Source organism: Salmo salar, chromosome ssa22 (genome assembly GCF_905237065.1).
Source record: "Salmo salar chromosome ssa22, Ssal_v3.1, whole genome shotgun sequence".
Classification (NCBI taxonomy): domain Eukaryota; kingdom Metazoa; phylum Chordata; class Actinopteri; order Salmoniformes; family Salmonidae; genus Salmo; species Salmo salar.
The window spans coordinates 3,056,184-3,077,591 of NC_059463.1; the positions used below are offsets into that span (position 1 = coordinate 3,056,184).

General features: G+C 41.8%; 1 protein-coding gene across 1 annotated transcript in view; it reads left to right on the plus strand.

The window, feature by feature from the left end:
• fer1l4 (fer-1 like family member 4) overlaps positions 1-15,471 on the plus strand; it is a 109,240-nt gene extending 93,769 nt beyond the window's left edge. Inside the window, exons 44-46 of the mRNA XM_045705303.1 lie at positions 5,904-6,190; positions 7,175-7,275; positions 14,295-15,471. Of these exons, the coding sequence (XP_045561259.1) occupies positions 5,904-6,190; positions 7,175-7,275; positions 14,295-14,475 (569 nt within the window). The 3' untranslated portion in view covers positions 14,476-15,471. The remainder of the gene's footprint in view (positions 1-5,903; positions 6,191-7,174; positions 7,276-14,294) is intronic.
• Positions 15,472-21,408: the final 5,937 nt, after the last annotated feature.

Genomic DNA, 21,408 nt, shown 5'->3' on the forward strand with positions numbered 1-21,408 from the left:
ACTATGAATTAACACACATGGAATCATGTAGTCACCAAAAAAAGTGTTAAACAAATCAAAATATATTTTATATTCGAGATTCTTCAAAGTAGCCAACCTTTGCCTTGATGACAGCTTTGCACACTCTTGGCATTCTCTCAACCAGCTCATGAGGTAGTCACCTGGAATGCATTTCAATTAACAGGTGTGCCATGTTAAAAGTTAATTTGTGGAATTTCTTTCCTTCTTAATGCGTTTGAGCCAATCAGTTGTGTTGTGACAAGGTAGGGGTGGTACACAGAAGATAGCTCTATTTGGTAAAACACCAAGTCCATATTATGGCAAGAACAGCTCAAATAAGCAAAGAGAAACGATAGTCCATCAGTACTTTAAGACATGAAGGTCAGTCAATCCTGAACATTTGAAGAACTTTGAAAGTTTCTTCAAGTGCAGTCGCAAAAAAACATCAAGCGCTATGATGAAACTGGCTCCCGTGAGGACTGCCACAGGAAAGGAAAACGCAGAGTTACCTCTGCTGCAGAGGATAAATTAATTAGAATTAACTGCACCTGCAATTGCAGCCCAAATACATGCTTCACAGAGTTCAAGTAACAGACACATCTCAACATCAACTGTTCAGAGGAGACTGCGTGAAATACCCACTTCCATGGTCGAATTGCTGCAAAGAAACACTACTAAAGGACACCAATAATAAGAAGAGACTTGCTTGGGCCAAGAAACACAAGCAGAGTTGGTGAATGGATAATCTCTGCATATGTGGTTTCCACCGTGAAGCATGGAGAAGGAGGTGTGATGGTGCTTTGCTGGTGACACTGTCAGTGATGTATTTATAATTCAAGGCACACTTTTTATTTATTTATTTTAACCTTTATTTTACGAGGTAAGTTGACTGAGAACACATTCTCATTTACAGCAACGACCTGGGAAATAGTTACAGGGGAGAGGAATGAGCCAATTGTAAGCTGGGGATGATTAGGTGACCAAGATGGTATGATGGCCAGACTGTGAATTTAGCCAGGACATGATATGTGCCATGGGCTCTTTAGTGACACCAGAGAGTCAAGACACCCATTTAACCTGGGGCGGCAGGTAGCCTAATGGTTAGAGTGTTGGGCCAGTAACCGAAAGGTTGCTGGATTGAATCCCTGAGCTGACAAGGTAAAAATCTGTCGTTCTGCCCCTGAACAAGGCAGTTAACCCACTGTTCCCCAGTAGGCCGTCATTGTAAATAAGAATTTGTTCTTAACTGACTTGCCTAGTTCAATGAAGGTTAAATATAAAAAAACATCCCATCTGAAAGACAGCACCCTACATAGGGCAATGTCCCCAATCACTGCCCTGGGGTATTGGGCTATATTTTGACCAGAGGAAAGGGTGCCTCCTACTGGCATCCAGCACCACTTCCAGCACCATCTGGTCTCCCATCCAGCAACCAAACCAGGACCAACCCTGCTTGGCTTCAGAAGCAAGCCAGCAGTGGGATGCAGGGTGGTATGCTGCTGATTAACCAGCAAGGCTACCACGGCATTCTGCAGTGATACACCATTCCATCTGGTTTGTGATTAGTGGGGCTATCATTTGTTTTTCAACAGTACAATGACCCAAAACACACCTCCAGGCTGTATAAGGGCTATTTGACCAAGGAGAGTGCTGCATCAGATGACCTGGCCTCCACAATAACCTGACCTTAACCCAATTAAGATGGTTTGTGATGAGTTGGACTGCAGAGTAAAGGAAAAGCAGCCAACAAGTGCTCAGCTTATGTAGGAACTCCTTCAAGACTGTAGGAAAAGCATTCCTCGTGAAGCTGGTTGAGAGAATGCCAAGAGTGTGCAAAGCTGTCATTAAGGCAAAGGGTGGCTACTTTGAACAATCTAAAATATACACTATATTTTGATTTGTTTAACACTTTTTTGGTTACTACATGATTCCATATGTGTTATTTCATAGTTTTTATGTCTTCACTATTATTGTACAATGTGGAAAATAGTAAAAATAAAGAAAACCTCTTGAATGATTCGGTGTGTCCAAACTTTTTACTGGTTTTGTAAATATACATTTTGTATGGGAAAACTATTTCTAAAATGCATACTTTTTCCGAACTCACTTCAATCATGCATAAGAGGGAGGCTTGCGCTGCTGGTGCTGGCACATGCGCAGATCAAATATACCGCTTGAACTCCGATTAAGCTGTTTACATGACCTAATAAAAAGAAAGATTGCTCAGAAAAACAGGTGTTTTAATCAGTGTATGCTTACTTCAATTATGACATTACGCCGATTAAGATAAGCAAGGTAAGGTGTTTACATGACTAATGCCATACTCGGCCTATTGCCATAATCAGTTTAATATGAAATGACTAGTGTGCATGGTAACATACTCAATCGACCACCTCTCCTGTGTTCCCTGTGCACGCCAACCTTCTCACAGCAATGGGATCTGCTGAAAGAATAAAACAGCAATTTTTATAGTGAAGGCCACACTCTTAATTGCAATCTCACACACCTGGCACTGACAGGGGCACAAGGCTGCTTTTACAAACTGTACCCTGTTACACATTTAATGTTAGCATCCTATTGGTTTCCATTCATTCACGTCACTACTAGCTGCAACAAAGGCTTAACAAATGTTTTCCTTTTCAACAGACTGGTATTACTTATAATTTATTTAGTGTTGTTTACACTGTTCCAAACAGTCAGAAAAATAATATTGTAATCTCACAGCACATGTTTGTCACACACAATATACACGCAGCTCTCGCTCCTAAACCCTCCTTTTCTTGATCTCCATCTTATTCTTAAGAGTACTTATTATTATTATTATAATGATAATCATAATAGGCAATGTCGTTATCATTAGTAGGCTTTGTATAGTAGCCTTGTATTACCACCATTGAGCTGTAGGCCAAAGAGCGTGTCCTGTTTAGTTTTAATACCGTAACTTACTTAGGCTTATACAGTGGGGGAAAAAAGTATTTGATCCCCTGCTGATTTTGTACGTTTGCCCACTGACAAAGAAAGGATCAGTCTATAATTTTAATGGTAGGTTTATTTGAACAGTGAGAGACAGAATAACAACAAAAATATCCAGAAAAACGCATGTCAAAAATGTTATATATTGATTTGCATTTTAATGAAGGAAATAAGTATTTGACCCCCTCTCAATCAGAAAGATTTCTGGCTCCCGGGTGTCTTTTATACAGGTAACGAGCTGAGATTAGGAGCACACTCTTAAAGGGAGTGCTCCTAACCGCAGCTTGTTACCTGTAAAAAAGACACCTGTCCACAGAAGCAATCAAGAAATCAGATTCCAAACTCTCCACCATAGCCAAGACCAAAGAGCTCTCCAAGGATGTCAGGGACAAGAGTGTAGACCTACACAAGGCTGGAATGGGCTACAAGACCATCGCCAAGCAGCTTGGTGAGAAGGTGACAACATTGGTGTGATTATTCGCAAATGGAAGAAACACAAAAGAACTGTCAATATCCCTCGGCCTGGGGCTCCATGCAAGATCTCACCTCATGGAGATGCAATGATAATGAGAACGGTGAGGAATCAGCCCAGAACTACACGGGAGGATCTTGTCAATGATCTCAAGGCAGCTGGGACCATAGTCACCAAGAAAACAATTGGTAACACACAACGCCATGAAGGATTGAAATCCTGCAGCGCCCGCAAGGTCCCCCTGCTCAAGAATACATATACAGACCCGTCTGAAGTCTGCCAATGAACATCTGAATGACTCAGAGGACATCTGGGTGAAAGTGTTGTGGTCAGATGAGACCAAAATGGAGCTCTTTGACATCAACTCAACTCGCCGTGTTTGGAGGAGGAGGAATGCTGCCTATGACCCCAAGAACACCATCTCCACCGTCAAACATGGAGGTGGAAACATTATGCTTTGGGGGTGTTTTTCTGCTAAGGGGACAGGACAACTTCACCGCATCAAAGGGACGATGGACGGGGCCATGTACCGTCAAATCTTGGGTGAAAACCTCCTTCCCTCAGCCAGAGCATTGAAAATGGGTCGTGGATGGGTATTCCAGCATGACAATGACCCAAAACACACGGCCAAGGCAATAAAGGAGTGGCTCAAGAAGAAGCACATTAAGGTCCTAGAGTGGCCTAGCCAGTCTCCAGACCTTAATCCCATTGAAAATCTGTGGAGGGAGCTGAAGGTTTGAGTTGCCAGACGTCAGCCTCGAAACCTTAATGAAGATCTGCAAAGAGGAGTGGGACAAAATCCCTCCTGAGATGTGTGCAAACCTGGTGGCCAACTACAAGAAACGTCTGACCTCTGTGATTGCCAACAAGGGTTTTGCCACCAAGTACTAAGTCATGTTTTGCAGAGGGGTCAAATACTTATTTCCCTCATTAAAATGCTAATCATTTTCTAACTTTTTTGACATGCGTCTTTCTGGATTTTTTTGTTGTTATTCTGTCTCTCACTGTTCAAATAAACCTACTATTAAAATTATAGACTGATCATTTCTTTGTAAGTGGGCAAACGTACAACATCAGCAGGGGATCAAATACTTTTTTCCCCCACTGTATTTCAATATACGGTATCAATCAATCATTCAATCATTCATTCATTCGATCACACAGCATACGAGACATTCATGCTTTGAAATGCAATCAAGCATTTTAGGTTTAAAATGAAATAATAAAGGGAGCTTTGAATAATTAGCCTAAACAATAAATAAACCGCAATTCAGAAATGCATGCAACTGTTTTCAGTCTGCTGTAATGAAGGCTTTCTATATATTTTTTTCCATTAGAACAGGCTCTCTGTGTTCATGCATATATTATGACTACATTTTGTGAAGTTTTCTTTTCGGTTGTTCAGGCACACAACATATTTTTTGGAGGTAACACCCCTTCGTCAGTGATTGGTCAACAGTAGGGATTCTTCAATGAAGTTTGTTGTCATTCAACAAGAGACGACTAGTTTTCAAGCAACTTTTGTCATTGAGTAATACTGCACCAAACATCTTAGAGATCTTAGCCGTGCAACTTTATATCTTCCGCAAAAACGATAATTAATGATAGAGTTCTTGAGTCATCTTAGATTAATTCTGACTATTTTGAGGAAGTGTATACTGGCTACGGTGTATCAAAATGGACAAACAGTACTTTTGCCACTTTTTTCAAATTTTTGAAGTGAAGGTGTTTTTAGGGAAGACCATTTTTATAACCATAATGCAACACACTTTGAAAAGGGGTGGATCCCGTTTGTGAAGTCGGTGACCATCGTTGGTCACCCCTTTACAAAGTGTGTTGCATTATGGTTATAAAAATTGTCCTCCCTTAAAAGACCTTCGCTTAAAAAAATTGAAAAAAGTCGCAATAGTACTGTTTGTCCATTTTGAGACGCCGTAGCCAGTATACACTTCCTCAAAATAGTCTGAATTAATCTAAGATGACTCAAGAACTCTATCATTGTGTGTGTGATATGGGGGTATAGAAAAGCTTATTTCAACATTTATACAGATACGCTTTTATAAACAATAGCAGATATGTTGAAACTGCCATATTGAACTGAGCCTTGCTGTTGGAAAACCACTACAGTGTCCAACTAACGGCTGTCGCAAATGCACCTCCCCCGACTTCACTCCTCGACTTGTCTGCAGTTGGCTTCGTTAGGCTTACCACTCAAACAAACCATTGTTAAAAACATGACCTTTGGGGCCTCCCGAGTGGCGCAATGTTCTAAGGCACGCTTGAGGCGTCACTAGGGACACAGGTTCGATCCCAGGCTGTGTCACAGCCGGCCGTTATTGCTGTGATGTTGACTCCTTTTGGGGTGTGTAGATATTAAAATGGCAGGAAAACTATTGCTTAGCTTGATACTCTTCAGCTGCTAAAGGTTGCTCTCACCCCTCTGTCACCTCTCTCCCAGGCTCCATTGAGCTGCGTCTGAACGACATGGTGCGGGCAGCCAAGACCTCAGGGCAGTGCAGCATAAAGATGGCCGAGGACAAGGCCAGTCCCCGCTTCTCTATCTTCCTTAACAAAAGGATGAAAGGATGGTGGCCCCTCATCAAGCTCAAGAGTCAGGAGGACATTGAGAGGGAGGAGAAGGAGGCTGAAGAGGCAAAGAAGAACAAGAAGAAAAAGAAAAATAGAAAGATGAAGCCGGAGGACCTTCAGTTTGTAGACAGCAGTGGGAGCACTTATCTCCTTATGGTAATGCAAATTGAGATTATAATTGACCTGGAGGGTTGGGCAGGAGTAAATCCTGGTGTGGGTCACACATTAATAACTGAGGTAATGGGGAGGATCCTAGTTAGCCCAAACTCCATGCAAGTTTGGTATTTTATACCTTCCTCTTAATTGTCGTCCACTTAATTGTGCCGTTGTTAAACTTTCCAGACACTTTTAAAGTGCATGGCAGTTATCCTTAAGAGTCTATTGACGCCCGTGCGTCATTCTAAGAAACATAATTTAAAAAATCCACATCAAAATCCGTCAGTTTAATCAGCATGACTATCTTGGCAAAGGAGAAATGCTCACTAACAGGGATGTAAACAAATTTGTGCACAAAAGTTTGTGTGCATGGAAAATTTCTGGGATCTTTTATTTCAGCTCATGAAACATGGGACCAACACTTTACATGTTGCATTTATATTTTTGTTCAGTGTAGTAAAGGCCAAATTAAAAATAAATAAACATGTTTTTATACCTGAAGCGGTGGTCCTAAAATTCAAAATCAAATAGCTAAATGTTAATGACTTCGAGCAGCTTTGGTTGAGCCTCCAATGACTATAGTGGAATCAGATTAGTGAGGGTATGGGTTAGTCTCGAATTGGTGGTAGTGATACGTGTAGAACTTAAATATAACCTTTCTGTATGTGTATTGTGATTAGGGCCCTGTGTTTTGCGCAATCATCTGACATAGTAAGATTGTATCTTGTCTTTTAAACCTTATCCAAAAATTTGATTTACACAAAAAATGAAACCAAAGAAACCAGGATTTGAATTACACCCAAAAAATTGAATTACACACAAAATGAAACCAATGAAACCAGGATGGTGCTGGACAATCTGACATAAAATGAAAAGTGGAGAAAACTTTAAATAGGGTAAAAGGTTAAAGTCCAGGCATGTCACATGATTGTGCAAGACACGGGGCCCTTTATGATAACTCTTTGTATTTTCTTTGTTGTTTAGGGAAAAGTGGAGGCAGAGTTCCAGTTGGTGACACTCGAGGAGGCAGAGCTGGCTCCTGTGGGAAAAGCCCGCAAGGAACCTGAGCCACTTGAAAAACCAGAGTAAGTGACAAAAAGTATCGTTATTCAATCAAAAAAATTGTGCAAGAAGCTCTCATGGTCATATCAAATTAAATGCTTTCCTTTTTTTAGAATGTGTGAGTGCTGAGTACGTGGGCAGACCTTTAAGCAATAAGGCCAGAGGGGATGTAGTATATTTAAGTAATAAGGCCTGAGGGGCTGTGGTATATGGCCAATATACCACGGCTAAGGGCTGTTCTTAAGTACATGTTCTTAGGAACGACGGCTAAGGCTTGGATACAGCCCTTAGCCGTGGTATATTGGCCATATACCACAAAACCCCAGAGGTGCCTTATTGCAATTAGAAACTAGTTATCCACTTAATTATAGCAGTAAAAATAAATGTTTTGTCATACACTCAGGGCTCGAACCACCCAGTTTATAGCAATAACGCGCAAGGGGGTGTGGTATATTTAAAAAATAAGGCCCGAGGAGGTGTGGTATATTGCCAATATACCACGGCTAAGGGCTGTTCTTAGGAACGACACAAAGCGGCCATTATAAACCGGGTCGCTCGAGCCATGAATGCTGATTGGCTTAAAGCCGTGGTATGTCACGGGTATGACATAACATTTACTTTTACTGATCTAATTATGTTGGTGACCAGTTTATAATAGCAATAAGGCTCCTCAGGGGTTTGCGATATATGGCCAATATACCACGGCTAAGGGCTGAGTCCGTGTAGCGTCGTGTGTAAGAACAGTCCTTAGACATGGTATATTGGCCATATACCACAAACCGCTGAAGTGCCTTTTTGCTATTATAAACTGGTTACCAACCTAAATATAACAGTAAACAAGTAGTTTTGCGTAATACCCATGGTACATTCTCTGATGTACACACAGCTGGAATGCTGTTTCATCCAATCAGCATCCAGGACCCAAGCTAACTGGAAGCAAACATTTACACCATGTATTATCGCTATCCAAACAGGTGTGATAGGATGACATTCCGAACACGGACCTCATACTCCTGGTATTAAAATGCGTGCACTCTGGCCGCATTGTGTCTGCATTGTTTTCGGATCTCACTTTTCCCTCCCGTTGATGCAGATTTGTTTGTGGTCACAGTTCTAGTAGTAAAATGAAATATAGCATATAGGCCTACATCAGGGTATTGTAGTGCTATTTCAATGTTTTTTCACGGGTCTGTTATTTTCCCATTTCCATCTTCCAAAACAACCCTATGCTTGGCATGATTGTATGGCCACAGGGCAATTCCATGGTAATGGAATTTTTACACCCGGTAACCGAATTGCATTAACAGAATTTCATCATGGGTCCCTGATCTGTAGTAAACAGAAATTAATAATTATGGATATGAATGTCATAAATGGGTACACCAAGGCAGAAATCTGCAATATCCTCCTTTGCATATTTGGGTATTATTCTACACAATGGTTTATTTTAATGAGCTCCGCCACCAAACAAGACCAAATTTGGTTGGTATAGACCGGACCAAACCTGAACCAATCATAGATTGGACATCAACATACAGCACAGTATAGTACTGCATAGAACAGTAAAGTAGAGTTCAGTTCAGTACAGTATTGTTCAGTAGAGTTCAGTACAGCAGAGTTTAGTTCAGTACAGTACATTACTGTGCTGAACTATACTCTACTTTTATTTACCATACTGAACTATACACTACTTTTCTTTACTGTACTCTACTGTGCTGTAATGTACCCACCCCCCTTTTGCGAGAAATGTTGTTTGGCTACATTGTTTCTTCTTCAAAGTGCACTGGCGACATTTCATGTCATTTTCCAGTGTTTTTTAATTTACTCATATTAACTGTTTTCTAATTTCCATCATCCCTTTGACTGTCCTGATTAAAATACATTTCATTCAGTTAAGCATTTTGGGCTATTTCGGAATGAACATGCTGCCATCTTCGCCACAATATTGCAATAACTATTTACCTATTGTGTACTAAACTGCGGGCATATATTCTGCATAGGTTTATTGCCTATTGTGATGAGTGTGAATGTGCTCGTTGCGCGCAGTGCCCAGCCCAGCTGGTGGTGCGGAAATAGCAGAGGCAGCACTTTTTGCATGACTTACAGTAATGTCTGTGGTCCTAAAATAGGTGTGCGCCTTTTTAATGTAGGGTTACCATCAGTAATCTGGGGGCTTCTCCCTATACTTAGCCTGCAACATGTCAAAGTTGAAGTGCATTGCCGTTGTATTTCCCATTATAATAATCTTGCTGCTTTGGAAACATTTTAGTGAGGACTTTAATAGCATACAAGCAAACCAAAAGTGAAATTTGCAGCAAGATTATTATTATAGGAACTTGCATTTGATCATGCTGTGTAGGTCACCTAACTGTCACATGCAATATTTGCTTTGGGGACTTTGCCAAACAGATTTTTCTCTCCGGTTTTAACTGTGATAAACACAAATAGCCTAGGCTATGTGGTTTAATTTATTCTGCCACTGTTTAGGCCAACTGGAACAGTGTCTGTAAAAGCCAGGTCACCTGTGATACAAGTCAGTATTCGATGTCCATCCATGCCTGTGGATGTCAGGAGATGATGTGGAAACAAGCCACTATGGGCAACAGTAAGCACTGTTACCTTCAAGTAGGTTTTGGTTTTGCTAGGGCATTGTGGACAAGGATGGTGGATGCATTTGCCTCTGTTGCAAGTTCGAATCCGGCAATAGAAAGTTGTTTTTTAGATTTTTATTTTAAGTCTATCCCAAACCTTAACCCTTACCTTATCAATTTGGAGTTAATGCCTAAACCTAAGCTTGAACACTACAAAATGTGATGTTTGCAACAACTTTGAAATTTGACATTTGATTAACATGGATGAACATCTAATTCTGATGTGAGACTGTGAGAGCTAGATGGATCTCTAAACGATGTATGGCTTGTCGGCCTTACTGTATATATCACGGTGGTGTATGAATGCAATTGTAATGTATTATAGAGAAAACAACGCAATTATTACAACCGGTTGTATATTTTAATATTCATTGCATTGTGTTGTTGTAGGTAGGATAACTGTCTTGTCCCTAAAAACGTAGGCCTAATCAGTAGGGGAGTTTTATCGGGGTCTGGAAGCGCAGCCTGGAGAGCTCACACAATGCACCTGTCATTTCATAATATGATATCTTATTTTATTGCGACAAGATTATCTGCAGTAGGCCTAATCTATACTCTTTCAAAAATACCTATATCAAAATATCAGAAATAACATTGCCAATAGCCTACCGGATAATGCGAAGACAAAGTGTTATAAGAAAGCTCACTAGACCACCCAAGAGGTGGGGCAAGTACTGGATTGAGCAGAGTAGAGTGATGCTGCCACCACCTTTGTTTGACCGGTATGGTCCAGCATCAAAGTATAGGACACCAAAACTCAATACAGATACAGCAAACAATTATCTTTATTAACTAAACAATTTCATAAGAAAGCATGCATGAAATGCTAGACGACCTACTAAATTCCTGCAATCTCTGTAACCCTGTCAGAAGTGCTGCTATGACCCGAAGAAGGTGCTAAAAAGTGACACTACACACATCAGTGAGGTATACGTTAAGGAGAACTGAACATCCAAGGTTCTACTACTATTCACTGCAAACAAGCTTAAAAGTTTACACACGGACCAGAGACCCACACCTGATTCAAAAAGTAATAAAACATTTAAGGTTCTACTACTACTTCACTGCAAACCTGGCTTAGCCCATGAAACACAATTGTACAAACATGCAAATTCACTGCACACGGGCATACTAGCTAACAAAAATACTCTGATCTTGTAGATTATTTACGCACATTTTAGGGTTAGGAAAGTATGTATGAATTATTAAAAAAAACTGGTTTGGAGAGCCTTTACGCACTAAATATATTGATGAATCAAAAATACAGTGGTTTGATTCATCCTGAAAGTTGTCATATTCAAGTTCAATCCATGAAATATTGGAAATGGGAAAAAGTGTACAATAGGGGTTGAACAATAGTCATATAAATCTGCCCTAATTCTCACTAATCATGGAACTATAGGACAAGTGTCCAGTTGTGGTGAACCAGGCTCCAGGTTTAACCTGCTACATGTGATCTTGAATTCCATAATGATTCAAATAGGCTACTTGTCCCGAATTATTGCACAACATTAGCCTAATATAATCCAGTAATGCTAGCGACCCACAGGAATAATTTACACGGAAGTGACAGAGGAAGTAAAAGGTAAACAGAATGGAATGATGCAAAATGTAATCTACAAAATGAAGAAAATGAACACTAAAGTGACAGTTATAAATATATGTGGGTATTACTGATGGTGGCTCCCGATAGTGGCTAGTATTTAACAAATTGTATGATACAAATTGTAAAATAAAATGGAGAAAAGCCCAGGCATACTGTAGACTATCATTAAAATATTCTAAAGCGCATACATCAATTTGGCAGGTTCAGCCCTACAGAAGCCTATAGCTTGGGTGTCCAGATTTAATCCATTCAAATTTTGAGGGCACACAATACAAATTCTGAGTACCGGCACAGCTACAGTGCCTTTGACTTTTTCCACATTTTGTTACGTCACAGCCTTATTCTTAAATTGATTAAATCGTTTTTTTCCCCGTCATCAATCTACACACAAAAATCATCATAATGACAAAGCAAAAACAGTTTTTTAGAAATGTTTGCTAATTTATTAAAAATAAAAAAACATATCACATAAGTATTCAGACCCTTTACTCTGTACTTTGTTGAAGCACCTTACAGCATCGAGCGATTAAAGCATGGAGTCTATTGGGGTATGACGCTACAAGCTTGGCACACCTGTATTTGGGTAGTTCCTCCCATTCTTCTCTGCAGATCCTCTCAAGCTCTGTCAGGTTGAATGGGGAGTGTTGCTGCACAGCTATTTTCAGGTCTCTCCAGAGATGTTTGATTGGGTTCAAGTCCAGGCTCTGGCTGGGCCACTCAAGGACATTCAGAGACTTGTCCCAAAGCCACTCCTGCGTTGTCTTGGCTCTGTGCTTAGGGTCGTTGTCCTGTTGGAAGGTGAACTTTTGCCCTAGTCTGAGGTCGTGAGCGCTCTGGAGCAGGTTTTCATCAATGATCTCTCTGTACTTTGCTCCGTTCATCTTTGCCTCAATCCTGACTAGTCTCCCAGTCTCTGCCGCTGAAAAACATCCCCACAGCATGATGTTGCCACCATGCTTCACCGTGGGGATGGTGCCAGGTTTCAACCAGACATGATGCTAGGCATTCAGGCCAAAGAGTTCAATCTTGGTTGAATCTTGTTTCTCATGGTCTAAGAGTCTTTAGATGCTTTTTGGCTAACTCCAAGCGGACTGTCACGTGCCATTTACTGAGGAGTGGCTTCTGTCAGGTCACTCTACCATAAAGGCCTTATTGGTGGAGTGCTGCAGAGATGGTTGTCCTTCTGGAAGGTTCTCCGATCTCCACAGAGGAACTCTAGAGCTTTGTCAGAGTGACCATTGGGTTCTTAGTCACCTCCTTGACCAAGGCCCTTCTCACCCGATTGCTCAGTTTGGCCAGGCAGCCAGCTCTAGGAAGAGTCTTGGTGGTTCCAAACTTCTTCCATTTAAGAATGATGGGGGCCACTGTATTCAGAAATGTTTTGGTACCCTTCCCCAGATCTGTGCCTCGACACAATCCTGTCTTGGAGCTCTACAGACAATTCCTTCGACCTGATGGCTTGGTTTTTGCTCTGACATGCACTGTCGACTGTCGGACCTTATATAGACAGGTGTGTGCCTTTCCAAATCATGTCCAATCAATTGAATTTACCACAGGTAGACTCCAATCAAGTTGTAGAAACATCTCTAGGATGATCAATGGAAACAGGAAGCACCTGAGCTCAATTTCGAGTCTCGTAACAAAGGGTCTGAATACTTATGTAAATAAGGTATTTCTGTTTTTAATTCTCTAATTTGCAAAAAAACTGTTTTTGCCTTGTCGTTAAGGGGCTATTGTGTGTAGATTGCAGAGATGTTTTATTGATTTAATCTATTTTAGAACAAGGCTGTAACGTAACAAAGTGTGGAATAAGTCAAGGTAAATGAATAATCCGTTTGGAGAATGGGGATTATAAATACACATAGCAATTGTTTTAGATGATTTTTCCTTATGATCACTGTGAAAGCAGACATATGGAAGCAAACTGAAAATCATATCAACATGACATGTATTGTGGCCCCTTTTCAACAGTGAAATTGGCAATACAGTGCCTTCGGGAAAGTACTCAGACCCCTAGCTCTTATCAATAGCCATTTATAAATGACAGTGCATGGAGAATGCTGTTATTTGCTTCAGAAAAAATAAAGTATATGCTTTTTCCACTTGGAACCGGTAGGTTTGCAAAACCTTGTTCATGGTTTCCTTGTGCGTAAAGGTGGTGGAATTAAGTTAGTCAGAATACGGCTTATCTGAAGACATCTCTACCACACCTTCATTTCTTAGATCTCCACCCTGAACGAATAGCGGGTGAATAGCTTAAGATCAAGGTCAGAATAGGTATAGAGTGCATAAAAAGGGAATAATGTTACATTTACATGTGCTTAATCAGGGCCATTGAGCGCATTTGATCTTGCATTAACATGTGTTTGTTGTTAAGTGAATACAAATGCACATACCATTCACATGTTTTATACAAGGTGTAAATGGGGTCACAGACTGCATTTAAACATTGCTACAGTTTAGAAGGTTTGATTGAATCTGATCCGTGGGCACACTTTGTGCAATTCGCTAAGTTTACACTGAAGACAAAGCTAAAACATGAACATGTATTCATTTATTATTTACCTTAATGCCTTATTCCTTTTATTCTACTTTTACTTGACCTTTTTTCCTATCTTCTATTCCCCCTGGAGAAATCGGTGCAAACTCTACACATGAGTCCTACTGCTCACACTATGTCATAGCCTACTGTATAAAAAACAATTATGAAAAAAATCCATGAAACTGGGAACATTGCTAACTTTTTTGTTAATTTTGTCTCTTTCCTCATTCTACCTTATATTAGTCGCCCCAAGACAACCTTCAACTGGTTTATCAACCCCCTGAAGACCTTCGTCTTCTTCATTTGGAAAAAATACAAGAAGTACATCATCGCTCTACTCATCCTGGCAGTCCTGCTGGTTTTTCTCATCCTCATCCTCTACACACTCCCTGGACAGATCAGTACGCTCATCGTAAATGGATGAACAGTCAACAAGTGCATAAGGATCAGACGGAGAATGAAACATCTATATGAGAAATATACTTCGTTATCATAAGTTCCATTTAATTTGTGTTAGGACATTGTGTGTGGTAGATTTGCTATTGTGATATACTCTATGTAAGTGCTAATGTCCTTTGTATAAGTCTTGTAATTTTCAAATACTTGGTTATTATTAGACCAATCTTAAACATATATTGAACAATCAAAGCTACTGATGAGGTATTCTTTGCACTGACTTGGCTCAGAACAGGGTAGGGCGGCTGGCCCTTAAAAGTACACGGAGAGCTAACATTAATGACATACATGTCAATCTCTCATGGCTCAAAGTGGAAGAGAGATTGACTTCATCATTACTTGTTTTTGTAAGAGGTTGTTGACAAGCTGAATGTACCGAACTGTACCAAGCTGTCTGTTTAAAATACAGCTCGGACACTCATGCATACCTCACAAGACATGCCACCAGAGGTCTCTTCACAGTCCCCAAGTCCAGAACAGACTATGGGAGGCGCACAGTACTAGATAGAGCCATGACAACATGGAGCTCTATTCCACATCAGATAACTGATGCAAGCAGTAGAGTCAGATTTAAAAAGAAGTTAAAAATACACCTTATAGAACAACGGGGACTGTGAAGAGACACACACAAAGGTATAGACACATGCATAGGCACACATATGTATGGTGGTATTGAACATTTTGTGTTATGGATATGTGGTGGTGTAGGGATGTTATATGATGTACTGTTTTATCTTTAGCTCATTCAGTACAAACATAGTTCACTGCTTTATCTTTTGTTTTATATGTAATGTGGGTGCTTTGGTGTGTTTGGACCCCAGGAAGAGTAGCTGCTGCCCTGACAGGAACTAATGGGGATCCATAATAAATACAAAAATACAAATACTATTCAGGAATGTTTGTGTTCATCAACCACATTATTTACAATATGTACTTTTTCAATACATTTCTGTCAGTGAAATAACCTGCCTCATGTCATTCTTAATATATGGAATGTTTAGGCTTTGCTGTCTTTGGTCCACTACTAGGTCATGAAGGTTATTGCAGAATTTCTATTAAAGGGAAATGGAAATACTAGGCTTTAGAACACCAGCTGACTGTAACCATAGAGATCCTATTAAATTACTTTTTTTGTATATATTTTTTTATTCTAATTCCTAATTCTATGACTAACTGTAAATCGCCATTTTGGTATTTTTACATCATCGGTAGAAGAGTTTTGGAATTCCTGAATTTACTGAGATCATGACCTCTGTGTACGTTAATCAGCATACTTTTCTGGTGTGAAACCACATATGAAAACATTATACATATTTTGAACGCTGAAACACAGCCCTTTCAAATGATATAGCATACAATAGCACCACATCATTCAAATGGCAATCAGTCAAGAAAAAAACACCATCTTATATGTTTTTTTCCAAAACAACTGCCATTTACACAACTTCCTAATGAAGAGCATACTGAGGCTTCCTTATTTTCTATGGATTGATAATCTTCGATCAGCATAGTAATTCCTTTTACTGTGAATGAGTTACAGCCGTTTTAGTGACCGGTGGTATTTTTCTAGAATTCTATGGAATGTTCTGTGATCAGACACTTTCTTATGCGGATAGTATATTTATTAGATATTTTGGGGCGGCAGGTAGCCTAGTGGTTAGAGCGTTTGACCAGTAACCTAAAGGTTGCTAGATCGAATCCCTGAGCTGACAAGGTAAAAATCTGTCATTCTGCCCCTGAACAAGGCAGTTAACCACTGTTCCTAGGCTGTCATTGTAAATAAGAATTTGTTCTTAACTGACTTGCATAGTTAAAAAATAAATAAACACATATACTGAGTGTACAAAACCTTATGAACATCTGCTCTTTTCATGACAGACAGACCAGGTGAATCCAGGTGAAAGCTATGATCCCTTATAGATGTCACTTGTGAAATCCACTTCAATCAGTGTAGATGAATGGAGGAGACAGGTGAAAGAAGGATTTTTAAACCTTGAGACAATTGAGACGGATTTCGACTCTCTCTCTCTCTACCGCATCTGCTGCCTCGAACTCTGAATGCTCGTCTATGAAAAGCCAACTCACATTTACTCCTGAGGTGCTGGCCTGTTGCACCCTCTACAACCACGGTGATTATTATTATTTCACCCTGCTGGTCATCTATGAGTGTTTGAACATCTTGGCCATGTACTGTTATAATCTCCACCCACCACAGCCAGAAGATGACTTGCTACTCCTCAGAGCATGGTTTCTTTCTAGGTTTCTTCCTAGGTTCCTGCCTTTCAATGGTGTTTTTCCTAGCCACCGTGCTTCTACAGTACATCCGCATTGCTTGCTGTGGGGTTTGGTAGTAAGTGCCAAGCACACCGGTTTGTGTCAAGAACAGCAAAGCTGCTGTATTTTTCATGCTCCCATGTGTATCAAGAATGGTCCACCACCCAAAGGACATCCAGCCAACTTGACACAACTATGGGAAGCTTTGGAGTCAACATGGGCCAGCATCCCTGTGGAACGCTTCAACACCTTGTAGAGTCCATTCCCCGGATGAATTGAGGCTGTTCTGCAGCTCAATACTCAGAGTGTAAAATAGTTATCTCTGCGGCACGGATTCTGTTGCTATGTAGAGACATAGCAACAGAATCTGTGTTGCAGAGAACTATTTACATGGAGGCTTCCCAGTTCAGAGGAAAAATGTTGCTTTTGTGCGCTGCAGGAGCTGTATTTACTATGCTCTCCTCTGGAACAATGTGGATCAACTGGAGCTCCAATGCATAAATTGTTTACTAGCAGAGGACTATAGAGAAGAAGTGGCTACTCTTAGCAAACAGATTAAGAACTTACACAATCTACTAGGGAAAGCACCCCCGCCTACCATCTCTACTCCACAGGCTGGACGCCGTTCCGATGTGTTGAGAGTATTACCGCCATGTCAACATTCAATGACTGAATGGCCATTGCCTTCCAGGGACCCCTTCCCTGGAAAATGGAGTAGGACCGTCACTTCTGATGGATATAGTAGATGATACTGTCACCATGGAAGCATGTCACGCACCATAGGCCAAATGGAGGGAAGCTGCCTGGGCTTCTCCGGCTTTGGAGGTTCCAGCACCATCATCCCCTATCCTGCCTCGGATTCTGCTTTGGACTCGGGTCACCGGACCTCGAGGGTGGCTGATGCACCGGCTCCTCCGTCAGCCATAATGGGTTTTGTGTCTAGCTCAAGGTGCAAAAATTGTCGGACCTCCTTTGCCACCTCACCAGCCATTTTATTAAATTAATCAAATGTATACATCAGACGATGTCACAAAATGCTATACAGAAACCCAGCCTAAAACCCCAAACAGCAAGCAATGGTGAGAAAAATCTTGGCTCCTGGGGCAAAAACCTTGTGCTATTCTGGGGCTCGGTACAGGACATTACTAGTCTGCTTCTTACCATTTTAGGGCTGTTGCTATCGTAATCCATGTGGGATCTAATCACATTAGGATGGCTATCTCAGCTCTTCTGAAACTGAATTTATAGAACTGATTGGAACTCTGAAAGACTCCAATAAATGTCCAAGATTCAGTAGGTTGCTGGCAGTACACGACTGGCTACTTTAGCTCTGTTGGAGTTACTTTTATGGATAACTTTGAAACCTTTTGGAAACAGAAGATGTTCTACAGAGAGGATGGGGTCCATCCAAATCATCTTGGTGCCTGGATCCTGTCCTTGCATTTCAAGGCTGCGCTGAGACAATGACTTATAAACACCCCAAGTCCCGCTCTCGTAATCCCAACCATAAATTATCTGCATTATCATCATACAGCAGGCCCGCAACAAGTACCATCATTGACTCTTGTTTTAACCCATGTCCTTGCTCGAGGCATCGGCCTAATGGTACAGTTCGACAATCTATGCCAATTCAAGGTAGCCCTATGGTATTTTCAAAATAGGGGTTACCAACTGAGAATAATTCAATGCACAGGCCTAATGGTTCAGTTCTAGGCAATCTTGTATCTATTCCAATTCAAGTCAACCCCATGGTATTTTTAGTTGGGGGATACCTATTGAACATAGAATTTACATTGAACCCCCCCCCGTACACTGCTGCTACTCGCTGTTTGTTTGTTACCTATGCATAGTCACTTCGCCCCCACCTACATGTACAGATTACCTCAACTAGCCTGTACCCCTGCATACTGACTCAGTACCGGTGCCCCCTGTATATTGCCTTGTTATTCTTATTGTGTTTTTATTATCACTTTTTAGTTTAGCCTACTTGGTAAATATTTTCTTCTTCTTGAACTGCACTGTTGGTTAAGAGCTTGTAAGTAAGCATTTCACGGTAAAGTCTACAATTGTTGTATTCGGCGCATGTGGCAAATAAAGTTTGATTTGAAGTACCCAAACTGGCTAAAGTTGGCTAGCTACTTCTAGACACAAATGAGAGAACAGTTCACTCTGACCATTTTATTTGCCCTAGCAGAGCTGGTTAGGCTGTTTTTATTTTATCCAGATTGTTGGTGACTGTTACTGTAATGCTGGCAACAATTGAATTACGCTTTTTTGCCAACGTTTACCGACACCAGCCATATTCAACCGGTGTTGAGCTTTTGTAAATTCGTCAGTTATTCTGCGCTCTTACACACTCAGACGAGAGTGCTCTGAAATCGGAGTAGTTAGCCAGAACAAATCTACCAGCTACATACATCTATGCCCAGAAGTGAGTTCTGGGCATACAGCACCTAGGGAAGGAACTGGGCCCACTCCCCCTGTCGGTCCTGGCAGTGACTCCTAAGGAACCTCCCCAGCTCCTGGTTCATCCTCTCCACCTGCCTGTTGGACTGAGGCTGGTACCCGGATGTGAGGCTGGCCAGGGCCCCAAACTTCTCCATGAAGGCTCTCCATACCCGCGACGTGAATTGGGGGCCGCGGTCGGAGATGATGTCCTCTGGAAGACCTGCTGGAACACTGCCTCAGCGACCTGGAGAGCATTAGGGAGACCAGAGAGAGGGATAAAATGGCAGGATTGAGAGAATCTGTCCACAACAACCATAAGAGTGGTGAAACCATCAGACGGAGGGAGATCAGTAATGAAATCTATGGACCAAGGCCAATGAGGCACAGGAAGGGAAGGAGTTTCTCTGCTGGAGCATGCCGGGGAGATTTTGTTTAGGCACATATGGAGCAGGAGTTGACCTAGCAGGCGACGCCCTGCTCCAAGGTGGGCCACCAGTACTTTCCGTGGATGGATTGATTGGCGTGGGTGATACCGGGGTGTCCAGCGGTGAGGAATGTGTGCGTCCAGGTCAACAGCCGATCCCTTACCCCCATTGGGACGTAGGTGCGCTCAGGAGGGCAGGTTCCCTCTCCAGAGTCTGGCTGATGTCCACATTTACGTCCCAAAACATGGGACCAATGATACTGGAGGACGGAATGATGGGCTGGAGGTCACCTACAGGACTCTCAACTGACATGGAACCACAGGGTAAGGGAAAGCAGGTCCTCCGGCATCCTGGTGCCCAGGCGGTGATTGTCAACCTCAAACAGGAGATTACTTTGTGTATGGGTGCGGTGATGATGAGGAAGTTAATTCTTTCTTGGTGCATGGGTCCCACAGTGAGGGTGAAGGGTGCTGTGATGTGCGTGATTGTGCCGGATACCTATGGTCAATTATCCAGGGCTTGAACCAGAAAAGGAGAGGGGAGCAGGTACGAGGTGATGTTTGGGAGGAGGCGAGGGCCTAGTCAATGAAATTACCTGCGGCAACAGAGTCCACTAGAGCTGTAGAGACAACACCTGACCCAGTGGACCTCGGGTTGGGATTCACCGGACACCGCTGGGTCTGGTGCCCCTCCTGGCCACAATAGGAACACCGCTCTAAAGTGGAGAGGTGTGTGACCCCTATCTCCATGGGTTCAGGCTCTGCCTCAGGACGGCCAAAGGAGGAGGGCGATGGGCAAGGGAGGTGCTGGTGCTCCTGAAGAAGGTTGTCCAGACAGATGGCCATCACGATGAGCAGGTCCAAGGAAAGATTTTCTTCCCGACACGCCAACTCCATTTGGACCTACTTGCGCAGTCGTCTACGGGTTTGGGCGCAGAGCACCGGTTCATTCCAGTCGCTGGAGGCTGCCACATTCCGGAAGGTGAGGGCATACTCCGCTGCAGTCTGGGCACCCTGCCAGAGCTGGAATAATCGCTCACCTCCCTCTCTGTCCTCCGGTGGATGGTCGAAGACTTATTACAAAAATCCCTGACCTATATTTTTAACTTGACAATTGTTTCTAGTATTATCCCTAAGATCTGGAAAGCGGCACATCCTCTCCCTACATAAAGGAGATCCTTCTAACTTAGATAACTACCGTCTAATTTTCTTTCCAAGGCCTTTGATAACTTTGACCATCACATTCTTATTCAAAGGTTGACTGAATTAGGCCTGGATCAGGCTTCTTGCAAGTGGTTTGAAAATTATCTGTCAGACAGGACTCAATGGGTGAACTCTGATGTTGTGTGGCGGAAGAATCAGAAGTAGTTAGGTAACATAGATAATTAAGATGTATTTTATGCATAATATGCTTTTATGATATGCGTGTTATCCCTTCGGTCTCTGGTGTTGGCAGTTGCACTTCTTCCATCAGCTGGGGCTCAGTCACCTGGGGCACAGAGAGGGAAGTCAGGCTTGTCTTTCACATGTCCCTGGTACTATACAGAATATCAGAAAGAGAAGAGGACAGGAGGGAACATTGTCATCATATGTGAATGTGTTTTTACCTATTCTTTAACCATGGGAAGGGATGGCATGATTAAAGCCTGTTGGGGCTAGGGGGCAGTATTTTCACGGCCGGATAAAAAACGTACCCAATTAAACTGGTAACTACTCGTCCCCAGAAACGAGAATATGCATATAATTAGTAGATTT